We start from the raw sequence: 14490 nt of genomic DNA on the forward strand, positions 1-14490 counted from the left end.
CTATTGAGAGCCGAATTCAAGAAGGAACTGCTGCACAAGCTGAAGTGCAGCAGCGTCTAGAGGCTCTTGAAGCCAGCCGAATGGCTGCTGAAGAGTTGCTCTTGGCCAAAGACGTCCAACTCTCAGAGGCTGCTGCTGCTGCTGAAGCTCAAAGAGCTAAATTCCAAGAGGCTGAGGATCAACTGCTGATCCAGAAATTTGAAGTGGCCCAAGCTCAGACAAAGGCTTTCCAAATTCAGCAAGAGCTGAATGAGCTGAAGGGTTCCTCCTCCAAAGTCGCTGAACAGCTGAAGAAATCCAAGGAAGACTTGGAGGAGACCCAGAAGAAGCTGGCTGATGCTGAGGCTTCACTCAAGGTCCGTGTTTATACCCAAGAGGAATATGAGATGGGTTTCAGAAACGGATTCCGAGTATGCCGAAGACTCTGCCTTCATGCTGAGCCGAAGCTGGACTGGTCTAAATGTGCTGAGTGGGTCCAGAATCCCGAAGACCCTCACATGAAGTATGCAACTCCAGCTGAAGCTGAAATTCTTAAGGCTGAGGAAGCCGAAGAGGAAGCTGAAAGACTGGAGTTGGAAGCTGAGCAGAGGGAAAGGGAGGCTCGGCAAAATGCAAAGCCCGCCTCTTCGGCTGCTGGGGCTGAGGCCACCATGGGACTCAACGCTGATCAGTCTGATCCCCCGGCTGAAGCATAGGAACTCGGGCAGTCGTCTTCAGAATCTTGCGGTTCGTCATGTGCTTAACTTTAGACTTGCCGCTTTCTGAGTTTTTTGCCTTGTTTTTTGCTTCAGCTTGCCTTGTCGTACAGCAGTTTTATTTTTTTGCTTATGTACGTATTTCGGCAGCTGTTATTTTCCGCTTGTGGGCGGCTGCCGATACTGAATTATTGAACTTGTAGCTCAAAAATTTTTTTTTTTTCAGTTGCTTTATTTTTGAATGCTTTACTGTTTCTTTTCTTCAACTCTGCCGAACATAGCTGCACTGCGTGCTTCTTGCCCCCACAGAAATTGAAGTATGACTTTAGTTGAATAAGCAATTTCTGAACTTCTTCAAAATAGATATCCGAAACACAGGGCCAACTTAAGGCAATGCTTCTGGGATACAAGTCTTACTGAAGATTGACTGTCTGAAAGTTGGATATCCGAAACACAGGGCCAACTGAAGGCAATGCTTCTGGGATACAAGTCTTACTGAAGATTGTCTGAAAGTTGGATATCCGAAACACAGGGCCAACTGAAGGCAATGCTTGGGATATTAGCTTTCTGGGACTAACCTCTTTAGAACAAGTCTTACTGAAATTTGACTTCGGCTGAAAGACCAGCGTTCTTAAAGAAGACGCATATCCGAAACACAGGGCCAACTTAAGGCAATGTTTCGGATAATGGCTCTCTGGGATACAAGGCTCAGTTAAGGCAATATCCCAGAACTGTCCATGGACTCATGTCTTTGGAGAACAGGTCTTACTGATGTTTGATTTCAGCTGAAAGACCAGTGTTCTTTAAAAAGACTGAGTTTTGTAAGCCATCTGAAACCCAGTTACCCGAAGGCGAAGGTTTCAGACGAGGCTGATTTAAAAAGGCTGTTATCCTTGATTTTCTGTCTATCTTTGAAAAATGGATACCCGAAACACAGGGCCAACTTAAGGCAATGTTTCGGATAATGGCTCTCTGGGATACAAGGCTCAGTTAAGGCAATATCCCAGAATTGTCCATGGACTCATGTCTTTGGAGAACAAGTCTTACTGAAGTTTGACTTCAGCTGAAAGACCAGTGTTCTTTAAAAAGACATGAGTTTTGTAAGCCATCTGAAACCCAGTTACCCGAAGGCGAAGGTTTCAGACGAGGCTGATTTAAAAATTTTCAACTGTTGCTGTTATCCTTGATTTTCTGGCTATCTTTGAAAAATGGATACCCGAAACACAGGGCCAACTTAAGGCAATGTTTCGGATAATGGCTCTCTGGGATACAAGGCTCAGTTAAGGCAATATCCCAGAATTGTCCATGGACTCATGTCTTTGGAGAACAAGTCTTACTGAAGTTTGACTTCAGCTGAAAGACCGGTGTTCTTTAAAAAGACAGGTTTTGTCAGCAATCTGAAACCCAGTTACCCGAAGGCGAAGGCTTCAGACGAGGCTGAATAAAAAACCCTCAAAGAGTTGATAGAACAAAGAAAATTTTGAAAGGATAAACAGTTGTAAATTTTATATAAATGGCGGCTCCAAGGCCTGTCATTAGTTCAAAATGTACTTACAAAGATTGTTCTGCCCCGAAGGGTTTACACATGGTATTTTTTCAGTACATCAGCATTCCAGTGATTCTTCAACTCAGTTCCATCCAACTGCCGAAGTCGGTATGTCCCTGGCTGAAGCTCATCATAAATTTCATAAGGTCCCTCCCATGTAGCTGAGAGCTTCCCATGGATTCGGCCTTTCTGAACTGCAGCAGCATTCCGAAGGACAAGATCCCCAATTTTGAGAGGCCTTGCATGGACCCTTCGGTTATAAAATTTGCTGACTCTCTGCTTATAGGCCGCCATTTTATCTCGAGCTGAGTCTCTTACTTCGTCGAGGAAGTCGAGAGATTCCCTCATCAGTCGCTCATTCTCAGCCGAGAAATGGTGCACTCGAAGGCTCTCAGAGCCAATTTCCACTGGAAGGACGGCTTCGGCACCATACACCAGTTCAAAAGGTGAGTGGCCCGTTGCCTCTTTTTCAGTTGTCCGAAGGGACCAAAGGGTTCCAGGGAGCTCCTCTAGCCATTTGGACTTTTGATCTTCCACCCTCTTCTTGAGGGCACTTAAGATCTGTTTATTTGCTGCTTCGGCTTGTCCGTTACTCTGCGGGTGGCATACCGCTGAAAATGCCAGTTTTATGCCGAACTGATCTGTATATCGCTTCAGCGGTAAGTTGTCAAATTGCCTCCCATGATCGAAAACAAATACTCTCGGGATGCCAAAGCGAGTGATGATATTCTGCCAGATAAATTTTCTGACAGTTTGCTCTGTAATGTTCGAGGCTGCTTCGGCCTCGATCCATTTACTGAAGTAGTCGACACCAACTATCAGCCATTTTTTCTGGTACACAGCCTCTGGAAATGGTCCCAGTATATCCAGTCCCCATTGGGCAAACGGGAGTGGATTAAGGATCGGCTGAAGATCCCTTGCTGGCTGATGGATAACTGGAGCATATTTTTGACATTTTTCGCATTTCCGAACCAGCTCCTTAGCATCTGCGATCATGGTGGGCCAGTAATATCCGGCCCTCAATGCCTTGTGGGCTAAGGTTCTTCCCCCAATGTGGTTCCCACAGATGCCGAGGTGAATCTCCCGCAGGATATAATCTGCATCTGTTGGTCCCACGCATTTCAGCAATGGGGCTGAGAAGGACTTTTTCAGAAGTTCCCCCTTGAAGACAATGAACCTAGAGCTGGTTCTCTTCATTTTGGAGGCCAAAGCTTTGTCCTCAGGAGTTTCTCCCCGAAGCTTAAAAGCTAAAATGGGTTCCATCCAACTAGGCTCTGGGTCGGCGCAGCACACTTCAGGTGCTTCGTCGACACTTCTTACTCGACGCACTTCTACATATACAGACCTGTTCAGCTCGGTAAAAGATGAACTAGCAAGTTTGGAGAGTGCATCGGCCTGAGTATTCTGACCCCTTGGGATCAGCTGAACCTCAAAAGTTTTCAGCTCTGCAATGACTGATTTGATCTTGGCAAGATAAGCTATCATGGAGGGCTCTTTGGCCTCATAGCTGCCACTGATCTGATATGCAACTAGCTGAGAGTCTGTTTTTAAGCAGACATGATCGGCTTCCAAGGAGATGCACAATTGTAGGCCGGCGATTGCTGCCTCATATTCGGCTTCATTGTTCGAGGCCTTAAAAGAAAATTTTAGTGCATACTCAAAGGATTTGCCTTCGGGAGAAGTTATCACTACTCCTGCCCCCGAACCGTTTTCGGTGGAAGACCCATCCGTAAACATGGTCCAGACTTTCTTGTCACTATCCAGCACTTCTTGGTATGAGCATTCGGCCAAGAAATCCGCCAGGGCTTGAGCCTTGATGGCAGCCCTCGGACGGTAGCTGATGCTGAATTCGGTGAGCTCAAAAGCCCACTTGGCTAGTCTACCGGATTTTTCAACCTTGCCAAGAACTTTTTCCAACGGCTGATCAGTTAAGACCACTATCTGATGGCAATCAAAATAGGGCCTCAGCTTCCGAGCAGCTACCACTACCGCGAAAGCAACTTTCTCGAGTAGAGGATAGCGGGTCTAGGCATCCGTCAGTGTATGACTGACGAAATAAATCGGTTGCTGACTCTTACTCTCTTCCCTCAGCAATACTGCGCTGATGGTGGCTGGGCTAACGGCCACATATAGGTATAGAGTTTCTCCTTCAACTGGGCTAGCCAGCGTTGGGAGTTGAGCCAGATGCTCCCGAAGCTGTTGAAAGGCATCTTTTTGCTCTTCCTCCCAAACAAGCTCTTTTGTTTTCGGGAGTTTCAGGGCTTTGAAGAAGGGTAACCCCTTATCCGAAGCTCTAGAAATGAACCTCGAAAGGGCTGCCATTCTTCCGGTGAGCCGCTGAACATCCCTCTTCGTTTTCGGCTCAGGAAGGTCGAGCGCCGCTTTGACTTTAGAGGGATTGGCATCAATCCCCCTTTTGCTGACCATGAAACCCAGGAATTTCCCTGACTTCACGCCGAAGACACACTTCTTCGGATTCAGCTTCATTTGATGCTTTCTCAAGGTGGCGAAAGTTTCAGCCAGGTCCTTTACATGGTCCTCTAGTTTTTTGCTTTTGACGATTGAATCGTCAACATAGACTTCCATGTTTCGGCCCTTTTGATCGGCGAAAACTTGATCCACCAGCCTTTGATAGGTTGCCCCCGCATTTTTCAATCCGAAGGGCATCATTTTGTAATTATACACCCCAGCGTTCGTGACGAATGCTGTCTTTGCTCGATCGTCGGGGTGCATGAAGATCTGATGATACCCTGAGAATGCGTCCATGAAACTAAGCAAGGCATGGCCACTTGTCGAATCGACTAGCTGATCGATTCTTGGCAAGGGATAGAAATCCTTTGGGCAAGCCTTATTTAGGTCCGTGAAGTCAACGCACATCCTCCAGGTACCATTGGGCTTCTGAACCATCACCACATTTGCCAGCCATTCCGGATATTGGCAAGGTTCAATGAATCCTGCCTCCAATAATTTTTTGACTTCGGCTGCGATGTCTCGGTTCTTATTGGCGGAGTAATTCCGCTTCTTTTGCTTAACTGGTCGACACGCTGGGTCAACATTAAGCTTGTGGGAGATGAGGTCTGAACTTATCCCGGGCATATCAGCTGCCGAGAAAGCAAACACATCTCTGTTATCCCGAAGGAGCTGAATAAGTTCACAACGGGTGTCAGGATCAAGGTCCATCCCGATTGTTACACATTTCTCAGCATCTCCTTCGGCCAACTCAACTGTTTCAGTCCGTTGGTCCATGTCCATTGCCGATGGACTGGACTCTTCAGAATCTGGTCTGCTGCCAATGTCAGCAGGTGTCCCAGTCTTTGTGTTCTTCGGCTGGCTCTCTGAGTCTTTCGGCTCAGATGAAGAGTCAACCTTTTCCCTTTCGGGACCTTTTTCTCTGGGCACTGATCCTTGGGCCGAAGCACTTAGGCCTTTCGGCTTTTTTGTGCTTGGCTCTCTTTCTTTTTCTTTCTCCTCCTCATCCTTGTCGTTATCTGGGCGACTACTGGATGGCTTGAGGTAGTTGCACCTTCGGGCGTCCTTCTGGTTGCCCTGTATCCTTTCGGGGAAGCCGGCGTCTGAGACGTAAATCATCAGCTGATGATAAGTTGAGACGACCCCTTGGATCTCGTGAATTATGGGTCTCCCCAAAATCACGTTGTACACTGAAGGAGCGTCGATGACCAAAAACTCAATCATGACGTTCCGGGCTGCCTCATCGCAACCGATGGTGACAGGAAGTGTCACCTTCCCATCTGGATAAGTTGAAGCCCCATTGAACCCGGATACCGGATAGGGTACCGGCGTAAGGTGCTTGGGCTTCAGCTTAATTTGGTTGTAGGCCTTTCGGAACAGAATGTTTGCTCCGCTGCCACCGTCAACAAGGACCTTACTGACGTCGTGGTTGGCCACCGTGGCGATGATCACCAACGGATCCTCGTGAGGGAACGTAATCCCCCGGCAGTCGGCGGCTGTGAACGTCATGTTCGGCACCGGCGACTGGGGAGATTGAATGTCAGCGTTGTTCACCTGGTGAGTCAAAGCTCTAAGGTGACGCTTGTGCTCCCTCCGAGAGTATATTCCTCCCGAGATAACATTGATCGGAGGGAATTTCCCCTCCGGTTTTTTACTGTTTTTCCGAGGGAAATCAAGGTCCTGCCGAGGGTCCTTTGCTAACCTTTCGGATTCTTTTTTCTCGCGGTGATCCGCGATGTATTTTTTCAAGTATCCCTTCCGGACCATGTCTTCTATCTGGTCCTTCAGCTGGATACACTCTTCAGTGTTGTGGCCCGAAGACTCGTGGAACTCACACCACTGATTTTTATTTTTTCGCTGATACCACTCTGGGAGTGGTCTCGGCTTTCGGTAACTCTGCTCCTCCTTCGTCACACTGTAAATTTTGGCGCGTGGAAGAGAGAGCGGAGTGTAGGACTCGTATCTGCCTGTGTATGAGGCAAACCTGTCCTTCTTTAGGTCGCTGGCCGAAGATGGCTCCGAGGCCTTTGATTTTCCCTTTGCCTTATGGCCTTGGCCTTCAGACAAGGGTATTTGCCTCTGTTTCCCTCCCCCGGATTGAGGTTGGGTTTTTGCTTTATTCCATTCTTCGGCTCGGATGAACTTATCCGAAGCACTAAGAGCTTCCTCCAAGGTCTGCGGGGTATGCATGACCATGAAGTCTAGGAATTTTCCTGGCTGAAGGCCATTCTGCATTGCAAAAACAGCTAGCCCCTGGTCCAGCTGAGAGACGCTTGATGACTCGTTACTGAAACGGGTCAGGTAGTCTCGGAGGCTTTCAGTTTCCCCCTGTTGCAGACCCATGAGCTCTGCGGTAGTCTTCTCTCGGCGGTTTGCCGTGGAAAACTTGCTTCTGAACTTGGAGGACAGATCATCCCAACCTGTTATGGAGCCTTGCCTTACTCCCTTGGAGATCCACGCTTGCGCGACCCCCTTGAGAGTGGTTGGGAAATATTTGCACCAAGTCGCCTCGGATCTGGGGCAAAGATGCATATGAGTCTCATACGAGGCCACGTGGTCCTTCGGATCCGTGGTCCCGTCATATGTGATATGCGACGGTATTTTAACCGTGGGTACGCGCTCTTCTAGTATCCATTGCTCGAATGGTGAACTAGCGGGAAGCATAATGGCCTTGCCCTTGTTCCTGGCCGAAGGGACCGCGCTCCGCCCTCTCAGAGAGGTAGGAGTGGTTTTCGTCCCTGGCTGGGAAGTCTGGGCCTCGGCTGCAGGGAACGTGAGGCGACTACGCACGCTCGGTTCCTGGCCGCCGAGTCGGTCAAGGACGCTTCTGCGAGCAGTCTCAGGTTCCCGGCGAGCAGATTCTGGCCGAGAAGCTGAGCTGCTGCTCTTATGCGCTGCTGGTCTTGAGGATGAGGATCCTTTAAATAATTGAGAGTTCTTCTTCCTCTGTTTTTCATTTTTCCAAGAATCCTCCTCCCACTCTTCCAGTTCCCGGAAGGAAGGAAGCTTCCCACCGTCATGGTCTAACTTCCTCCGCTGATGCCGGGTATGCGGAGGAGTTCGATCACGAGGCGGTGGCATATTCTGTGCCCTCATTGCCTCCATGAGTACTGCCAGCGCTCTTGCCACCTCTTCCGAACTGGGCCCCGTCAAAGGGGTCCCCGGCCGAGTGTGGTAATGAGGCCGTGCAGCCGATGGTTGGCTTTGGGACACTGAATATGTCCTATGATCAGACTGACCCCTGCTAGACCGAGAGTGGTCCGGCCTATATTGAGAGTCATGCATTATAGGAGATAGGGAATCCTCCTTGTGTGATCCTCCCCCCGAGCCGGCACCCTTGGGAGAGTTCCGGTCCGGCGAGGGCGATGGTGTAGGGGTTTTAGGCTTTTCGCCCGCTCCTTGACGGAGGCTTTTGCTCTTGCGGTTCTTAGCCATGGCTGCTAAGATAATTGCAAGATGATCTTGGTTAGGAATTTGGCTTAAAGATTTTTGAAAGTCTTCCCCACAGACGGCGCCAAATTGTTTCGGTTGAAAACAATGGGACCTTGCCGAAGGTCCACTAAAATGGAGAAGACTGGATTCGATCCAAGCTGTGTTGGGCCGAAGGTTTCCTGCACAGTGAACACACGTAAACTAGCCTCGGGGGTGTTTCCGAGGAAGGCCCCTCCGATGCTAAAGTCAGTACAATGTGTAAAAAGGAAGACACTATGCAAGAGAGTTTGTAGCTTGAGGCTTTTGTGGAGTATTTCTCAATGCAAGAATGAGCATATGAGTTGGAATAATCCGTGTATGAGATAATGCATGTGATGTTGTGTCTGTTGTTGTGTCTGATCTCGTTGATCTCGTATGTGATGTTATGAGATGTCCTCTTGAATGTGTTAATATGAGGGCTTTTATACCTCATCATATTTGGAGAGGTTGGGCTTTAGCCCAATTGGCTTACTTTGTGGGCTGACTTTTGACTTTTGAGCAATTGGAGAGTTGAACCTTGACCTTGGGCTTTTAATTGGATCATTTAGTGCTCAGGCCCAATTTTGACTAAATTGGACCCAAACAGCAACTACTATAAAAGGAGAGATGAGAGAGAGTGAGGAATTCAAGGTGAAGGAGAGAGTAGTAGCACTGTAGCAGGGAAGGATATATTGTTGCCGTATGAAATATTTGGGTGAGGCCACCCAATACTTTGTGAAATACTCCAATCCAACCTTTTGTGAAATACTCCTCCGATTTTTTAAGAAAAATTGTCTAGAACAATCCAACCTTTTGCTGGTTATCCCGAATAATCCAACTTTTCGATTATTTCATAATAATCCAACTTTTTATATCCTTTCTCTCGTATCAACCCCATCAGGTCATCAACCCATTGCAACAGGTCACCTATCCAAGTGTCGATTTGTAATTGCTTTTAATATTTTTTACTTTTGATTTTAATTTAAATTAATCTTTTGATTTTTAAATTAAAATTAATTTTTTTTTTTAAAAAAACCTCCTTCTTCTTTCTCCCACCTCCCCATCCTGCTCCTTTCTCTCTCCTACCCTCTCATGGCTAACTACCACCGCCACTTCCATGGCCACCACTAACCCCGTCCATTAACCCCACCTTCACCATTGAAACCTCCAATCCTCCAACCCATCACCTTAAACCTCCAACCTATCACCATCGCCATAACCCACCTCAACCCCTCTCCTATCCGCTTCCTCCAACTCGAAAATTGCAACAACCACCCTTTAATTAACTCATGTATCAGTCCTCAAAGAACAAGACCAATCAAATCATTTGAGTTGCGGTCAGCTTCGAGAACTGTACCAATCAAATCATGGTACTTCAATGCTTAGGTTGTTTCGGGCATGTTTTCTGTCACCGACCTCCCCCGCCGATGCCCGGATCCTCCTCCGGCCACAACTGTACGTTTCCTTCTTCTTAAAAGCTATTTCAATGGAGGAGAGGAAGCTCACAAGAAGGCTTCAACGGAATAATCAAAGTACCCTTCAGTGGATATGGTGATTTGTCATTTGTGGTGGTAATTTATTTTAATGTTGAGAGGGGGTGTTTGGTGTTGGCATGGGTGGTGGTTTTGGTGAAGGCAGTGGTGGCACGGCTAGGGTGGTGGTCGCGAAAGAAAGATAGTGTGTTTATTTATTAATGTTTTCAGTTAATTAATTTATTTTATATTTAATTATAAAGAAAATTTATATAAAAGTGACCTGTTGTTTAGGAAACCAGTAAATTAAGTTCATCAGGAGACAATACCCCCTAATGGTTGGATTAATCTTGAACAATCAAAAGGTTGGATTACTATGAATAGGCCGTTTTTCCTTTTTTTATAAGCTAGAGTTATTATTTTAGTCCGTTTTTTTATAAGCTAGAGTTTCATTTTTGGAAATCTCTTGCAATTTAATAATATATCTTTAACCCACTAATGTCACCATTCTTTCTTACTTTATCATTTATCACTTTTTCAATAAACCCCACTCCCTTTTACACCACTTTATTTTTCAATAAAATATTTACCTTATCTATCCCACTAACATCTTATTTTAATAAATCACCTGAAATTCCGCACAATCTTAAATCTAGTATATAATAAAAAACACAGAGAGACTAGGAAATTACTAAATTATGTAGACAACCCAATTTTTTTATTTTTATATGAAACAATGTAAACAACCCAATTTTAGACATTTTAGTATGGAGTAATAGAAAAATATAAATACATAACGGAATCCATCATCAATTTTGTCACATAATCAAAAAAGAAAAAGCATGTGGGAGCAACACTACACTACAAAAACTGTCACCTCTCAAACAAATTAAATCATGTATTCAGTATTCATAAACGTAGTAGTAATAATTTTCCTAATTAAATTTCGTACTTTAATTTAATTCTATTAATTGAGAGTAGTAGATATAATTGTTAGCTTGATTTTTCAGCATCAATTTCAACAGGACGATTTTGGTCTCTGCCTAACTGCGCTATATTTTGACTGAAATTCTGGGTTTGGTGATTGCTTTTTCCTTGACTGTTTGAGCTGAAAGGTGAGATTTTTCTTCTTGATACAATAATTTGAATTTTGTAATTGATTATTGAAATTGTGGGCTTTTCTGGGATTTTGTTGAATTTGAGTTTCTGCAAATTTGATTGCCAGTTTTTTCAGTATGATTTGATATCTGAAATGGGCACTTTTCAATTTGATAGGAGATGAATTCTTAAAAAATTGAAATTGGGGTTTTTGACCAGATTACAAGGGAGTATTTTAGGAACAAAATTGGAGCTTAATTATGGAGAAAGTGGGGAATATGGGAGGTAAAACAATGGAGAAACAGCCGAGTATGAGACGGGTGATAGAGAAACAAGTAAGCTTTCGTAATGTTGGGGAGAAATCTGAGAGTTCTGGCAAAACTATGGAGAAAAATGGGAGTTTTCGAGGCGATATAATGGAGAAACAGAAGAGTTTTCGTGGGTTGTTGGAGAAACAGAAGAGTTTTCATTTGAAGATGGAGAGGCAATTTAGCTTTGGTGGCAATGAGAAGAGGAAAAGCAAAGAATCCCCGGGTAAACGAGGCGATTCGCCCCTTCATTTGTTTGCTAGAGCTGGTAATTTGGGTAAAATCAAAGAGATGTTTCAAAATTGTGAGACTAGTGATTGTAGGAAGATGCTTTGTAAGCAAAATCAAGAAGGAGAAACTCCTCTTTATGTTGCTGCTGAGAATGGGCATGCTATGGTGGTTGCCGAATTTTTGAAGCATTTGGACTTGGACACAGCATCAATAGGGGCTAGGAGTGGTTATGACCCTTTTCATATTGCTGCCAGACAAGGTCATATTGGTAAGGATTTCAATTGCTTTGGCGAAACATTGTTCTTGTATAAGTTCATACTCAGCAGTAATGCTTTGGTTTGGCTATGACTTGTGTTGTTGTATGTCCATCGAGTTATTAACCATGTCAAAGTGTGTTTTTCCTTTTTAACATGTTATTCAACCTTGTTTTGTGATTACTATATACTTGTAATCTTGTATTTACTGGCCAGCATCCTTATCAACTGAAATTGTCGTTCTGTCTCTTATGATACTTTTAATTAAAGTATGCTTGGACAGTAGGCCGATGACTACACGGAATAATCACTTTCGGTCATGTAGCCGACCTCACTTATGGGATTAAGGCTTTGATTGATTAATTTGGACAGCAGCTTCAAAAGGCTAGTAGGGGGTAGCAGTTGTAGCATAAATAAATTAGAAATTTTTATTGTGGAAATGATCCCTTTACTAGTTTTGACTAATTAGTGTCAAGTGTTCTGGTGTGATGCTTTGTACATTTAGATGGCTCCATAGTGATACTTGGTTCTTGTTGTAATTAATGGACAAGGGAAAGAAAAAACAAAATGTATAAGCAGATCCACAAATATGCCTAAACTATGTATTCCTATTTAGCTATTTGCCTTGTCAATGTTCTGCAATTTGGCTTTGGTATACAGCAATTAGGGCCTTTTAGCAAGTGTACTTGAAAGGGATGATTTAACATCTATGATTAAAATTTTGAATGGCCTATAACTTATATGCCATGAAGTTCTAATTCTAGGGTTTTTTATTTTTATTTTTTGTTATTTTTATGAATCCTTTGAGCTGGAATCAGTTGATGGTTTTTCTGAGTTGAGGATGAAGTCTGCCTTTGGAATTTTTGTTGTTATGTAGATTTGACAAATTTGTTCTGTACTTGCTAAGCATATGTTCTTATGATGTCCAAGTTGATGATTGCTTGTGACATGGTGCAGTAGTTGAATTACATATTGAATGTTTGGTGAGAGTGAGGGATAGCTCAAGTGGTTAGAACTTCCTTCCCGATACCAGGGGATCCTGGGATTGATTCTCATCTCCGCCAAAAAAAAAAACATATTGAATGTTTGGTTAGTGCTCTGATGCGGCTGTTAATTATGCAGAGGTGCTTAAGGAACTTCTCAGTACGTTCCCAAACTTGGCCATGACAACCGATCCATCTAACACAACAGCATTACACACAGCTGCTACTCAAGGAAATATTGATGTCGTTAATCTTCTCTTAGAAACTGACTCAAACCTTGCTAAAATAGCCAGAAATAATGGTAAAACAGTCCTCCATTCTGCTGCAAGAATGGGATATTTGGAAGTGGTCAAGGCCCTTTTACAAAAGGATCCAAGTATTGGCTTCAGGGCTGATAGAAAGGGTCAAGCAGCACTTCATATGGCCGTGAAAGGCCAAAATCAAGACATTGTAATTGAATTGCTTAAACCTGATCCTTCCATCTTGAGTCTAGAAGATAACAAGGGAAACACAGCTTTACACATTGCAGCAAAGAAGGGTCGTGCCCAGGTTATTTCTTCATCCTTACAATTCCCATCTCCCACAGTAGTTCCTGACTTCCTAACTAAAAGTTTGTCATTGTTATCAACATGGAATATAGGCAGAGTCATAACATGGTTGTGTCGATTTGTGTGATCATGTACCAAGTGATGCGTCTGGATTGGGTTGCATCTTAGGTGATACCTGAGTTCTATAAGGTCTGGACTGAACAGCCTCAAATATGTGAACTAATTTTTTCATTTAAAATTGCAGATTGTCTGTTGCCTTCTACAGTTTGAAGGCATAAACATCAATGCAATCAATAAAGCAGGGGAGACTGTGCTTGATATTGCTGAAAAAATTGGACCACCAGAGCTAGTTACAGTGTTAAGAGAGGCTGGAGCACTCAGCGCAAAAGAACTTGGGAAGCCTCCAAGCACAGAGAAGCAACTTAAGCAAACTGTGAGTGACATCAAACACAACGTGAAGTCGCAGCTGCAACAAACCCATCAAACTGATGTTAGGGTCCAAAAGATTGCAAAAAAGCTCAAGAAACTCCATACCAACGGTTTGAACAATGCGATAAACAATGCTACGGTTGTCGCTGTTCTCATAGCAACTGTTGCTTTTGCGGCTATTTTCCAAGTTCCTGGCCAATATCTGGAGGAAAAGGAGCCCGGGAAATCTGTTGGTCAAGCTTATATCGCCAATAATAAGGCATTCATTATATTCTTTGTGTTTGACAGTGTGGCATTGTTCATCTCACTTGCTGTTGTTGTAGTCCAGACATCTGTGGTTGTCATTGAGCAGAAAGCAAAACGGCAGCTAATGTTTGTGATAAACAAACTAATGTGGGTGGCTTGTGTCTGCATCTCAGTTGCATTCATTGCTCTCTCTTATGTGGTGGTTGGCCGGCATAATAAGTGGCTTGCTATATGGGCAACAGTCATCGGAGCTGTGATTATGATCCCAATCCTTGGCTCCATGTTCTACTGTGTGATTGTGCATAGGTTGAGTGATTCAAAATCCAGACGGTTAAAGAAAGCTGAGAGCAAGTCACATTCCTATTCTATGTCAGTGGCTGAATCAGATCCAGAATTCTTGAGTACCGAGTATAAGAAAATGTATGTACTTTAATAAATTCAGAAGTTCAAATCCAGTAAAAATAGCTATGTATAATTTTGTATAATTATGCCTGATTGCCTTGTATTAAGAAATGATCCATGCCATTAGCCTGACAAGGACCGTCTTTCAGGACAGGCGGTGGATCAATTTTCTAGCTGTAATGTAATCTCTCTAATGCAATTAAACCTATTGCTGGTCATCTCTATGATGGCACTTATTGTCAATATATTCTTAATATTTGGTGAACCAGTTACAGTTCTGGATTTCAATTGGTCAAATTTCAGTTTTTACAGCAGCTGCTGTAAGATAAAGATGTGTAAAGACTAGTAAACAACACCAG

At 44.1% G+C, this 14490-nt stretch overlaps 1 protein-coding gene across 3 annotated transcripts; it reads left to right on the top strand.

Moving 5' to 3' along the window:
• The first annotated feature begins 10078 nt into the window (after positions 1 to 10078).
• Positions 10079 to 14399, top strand: LOC110717587 (ankyrin repeat-containing protein At5g02620-like). 3 transcript variants are annotated; one of them, XM_021896328.1, is made up of 4 exons: positions 10079 to 10747; positions 10858 to 11537; positions 12646 to 13055; positions 13299 to 14399. In XM_021896328.1, exons 2-4 carry the CDS (start codon positions 10991 to 10993, stop codon positions 14160 to 14162), a joined length of 1821 nt encoding a protein of 606 aa, XP_021752020.1. In that variant the 5' UTR covers positions 10079 to 10747; positions 10858 to 10990; the 3' UTR covers positions 14163 to 14399. The 3 variants fall into 3 exon arrangements, with proteins under 3 accessions (XP_021752020.1, XP_021752018.1, XP_021752021.1); XM_021896326.1 differs by having other exon boundaries at positions 10080 to 10747; positions 10908 to 11537; XM_021896329.1 differs by having other exon boundaries at positions 10080 to 10747; positions 10950 to 11537.
• Positions 14400 to 14490: the final 91 nt, after the last annotated feature.

The sequence above is a fragment of the Chenopodium quinoa genome, unplaced genomic scaffold (assembly GCF_001683475.1).
Source record: "Chenopodium quinoa cultivar QQ74 unplaced genomic scaffold, ASM168347v1, whole genome shotgun sequence".
Taxonomy (NCBI): domain Eukaryota; kingdom Viridiplantae; phylum Streptophyta; class Magnoliopsida; order Caryophyllales; family Amaranthaceae; genus Chenopodium; species Chenopodium quinoa.

What these genes read in the sequence shown, in the direction of transcription:
- LOC110717587 (XM_021896328.1), top strand. Translation starts at nt 10,991, where the DNA reads ATGGAGAAAGTGGGGAATATGGGAGGTAAAACAATGGAGAAACAGCCG. An exon ending in TGCCAGACAAGGTCATATTG is followed by an intron (nt 11,538 to 12,645) that starts GTAAGGATTTCA and finishes TTAATTATGCAG; the next exon opens with AGGTGCTTAAGGAACTTCTC. An exon ending in CAAAGAAGGGTCGTGCCCAG is followed by an intron (nt 13,056 to 13,298) that starts GTTATTTCTTCA and finishes TTAAAATTGCAG; the next exon opens with ATTGTCTGTTGCCTTCTACA.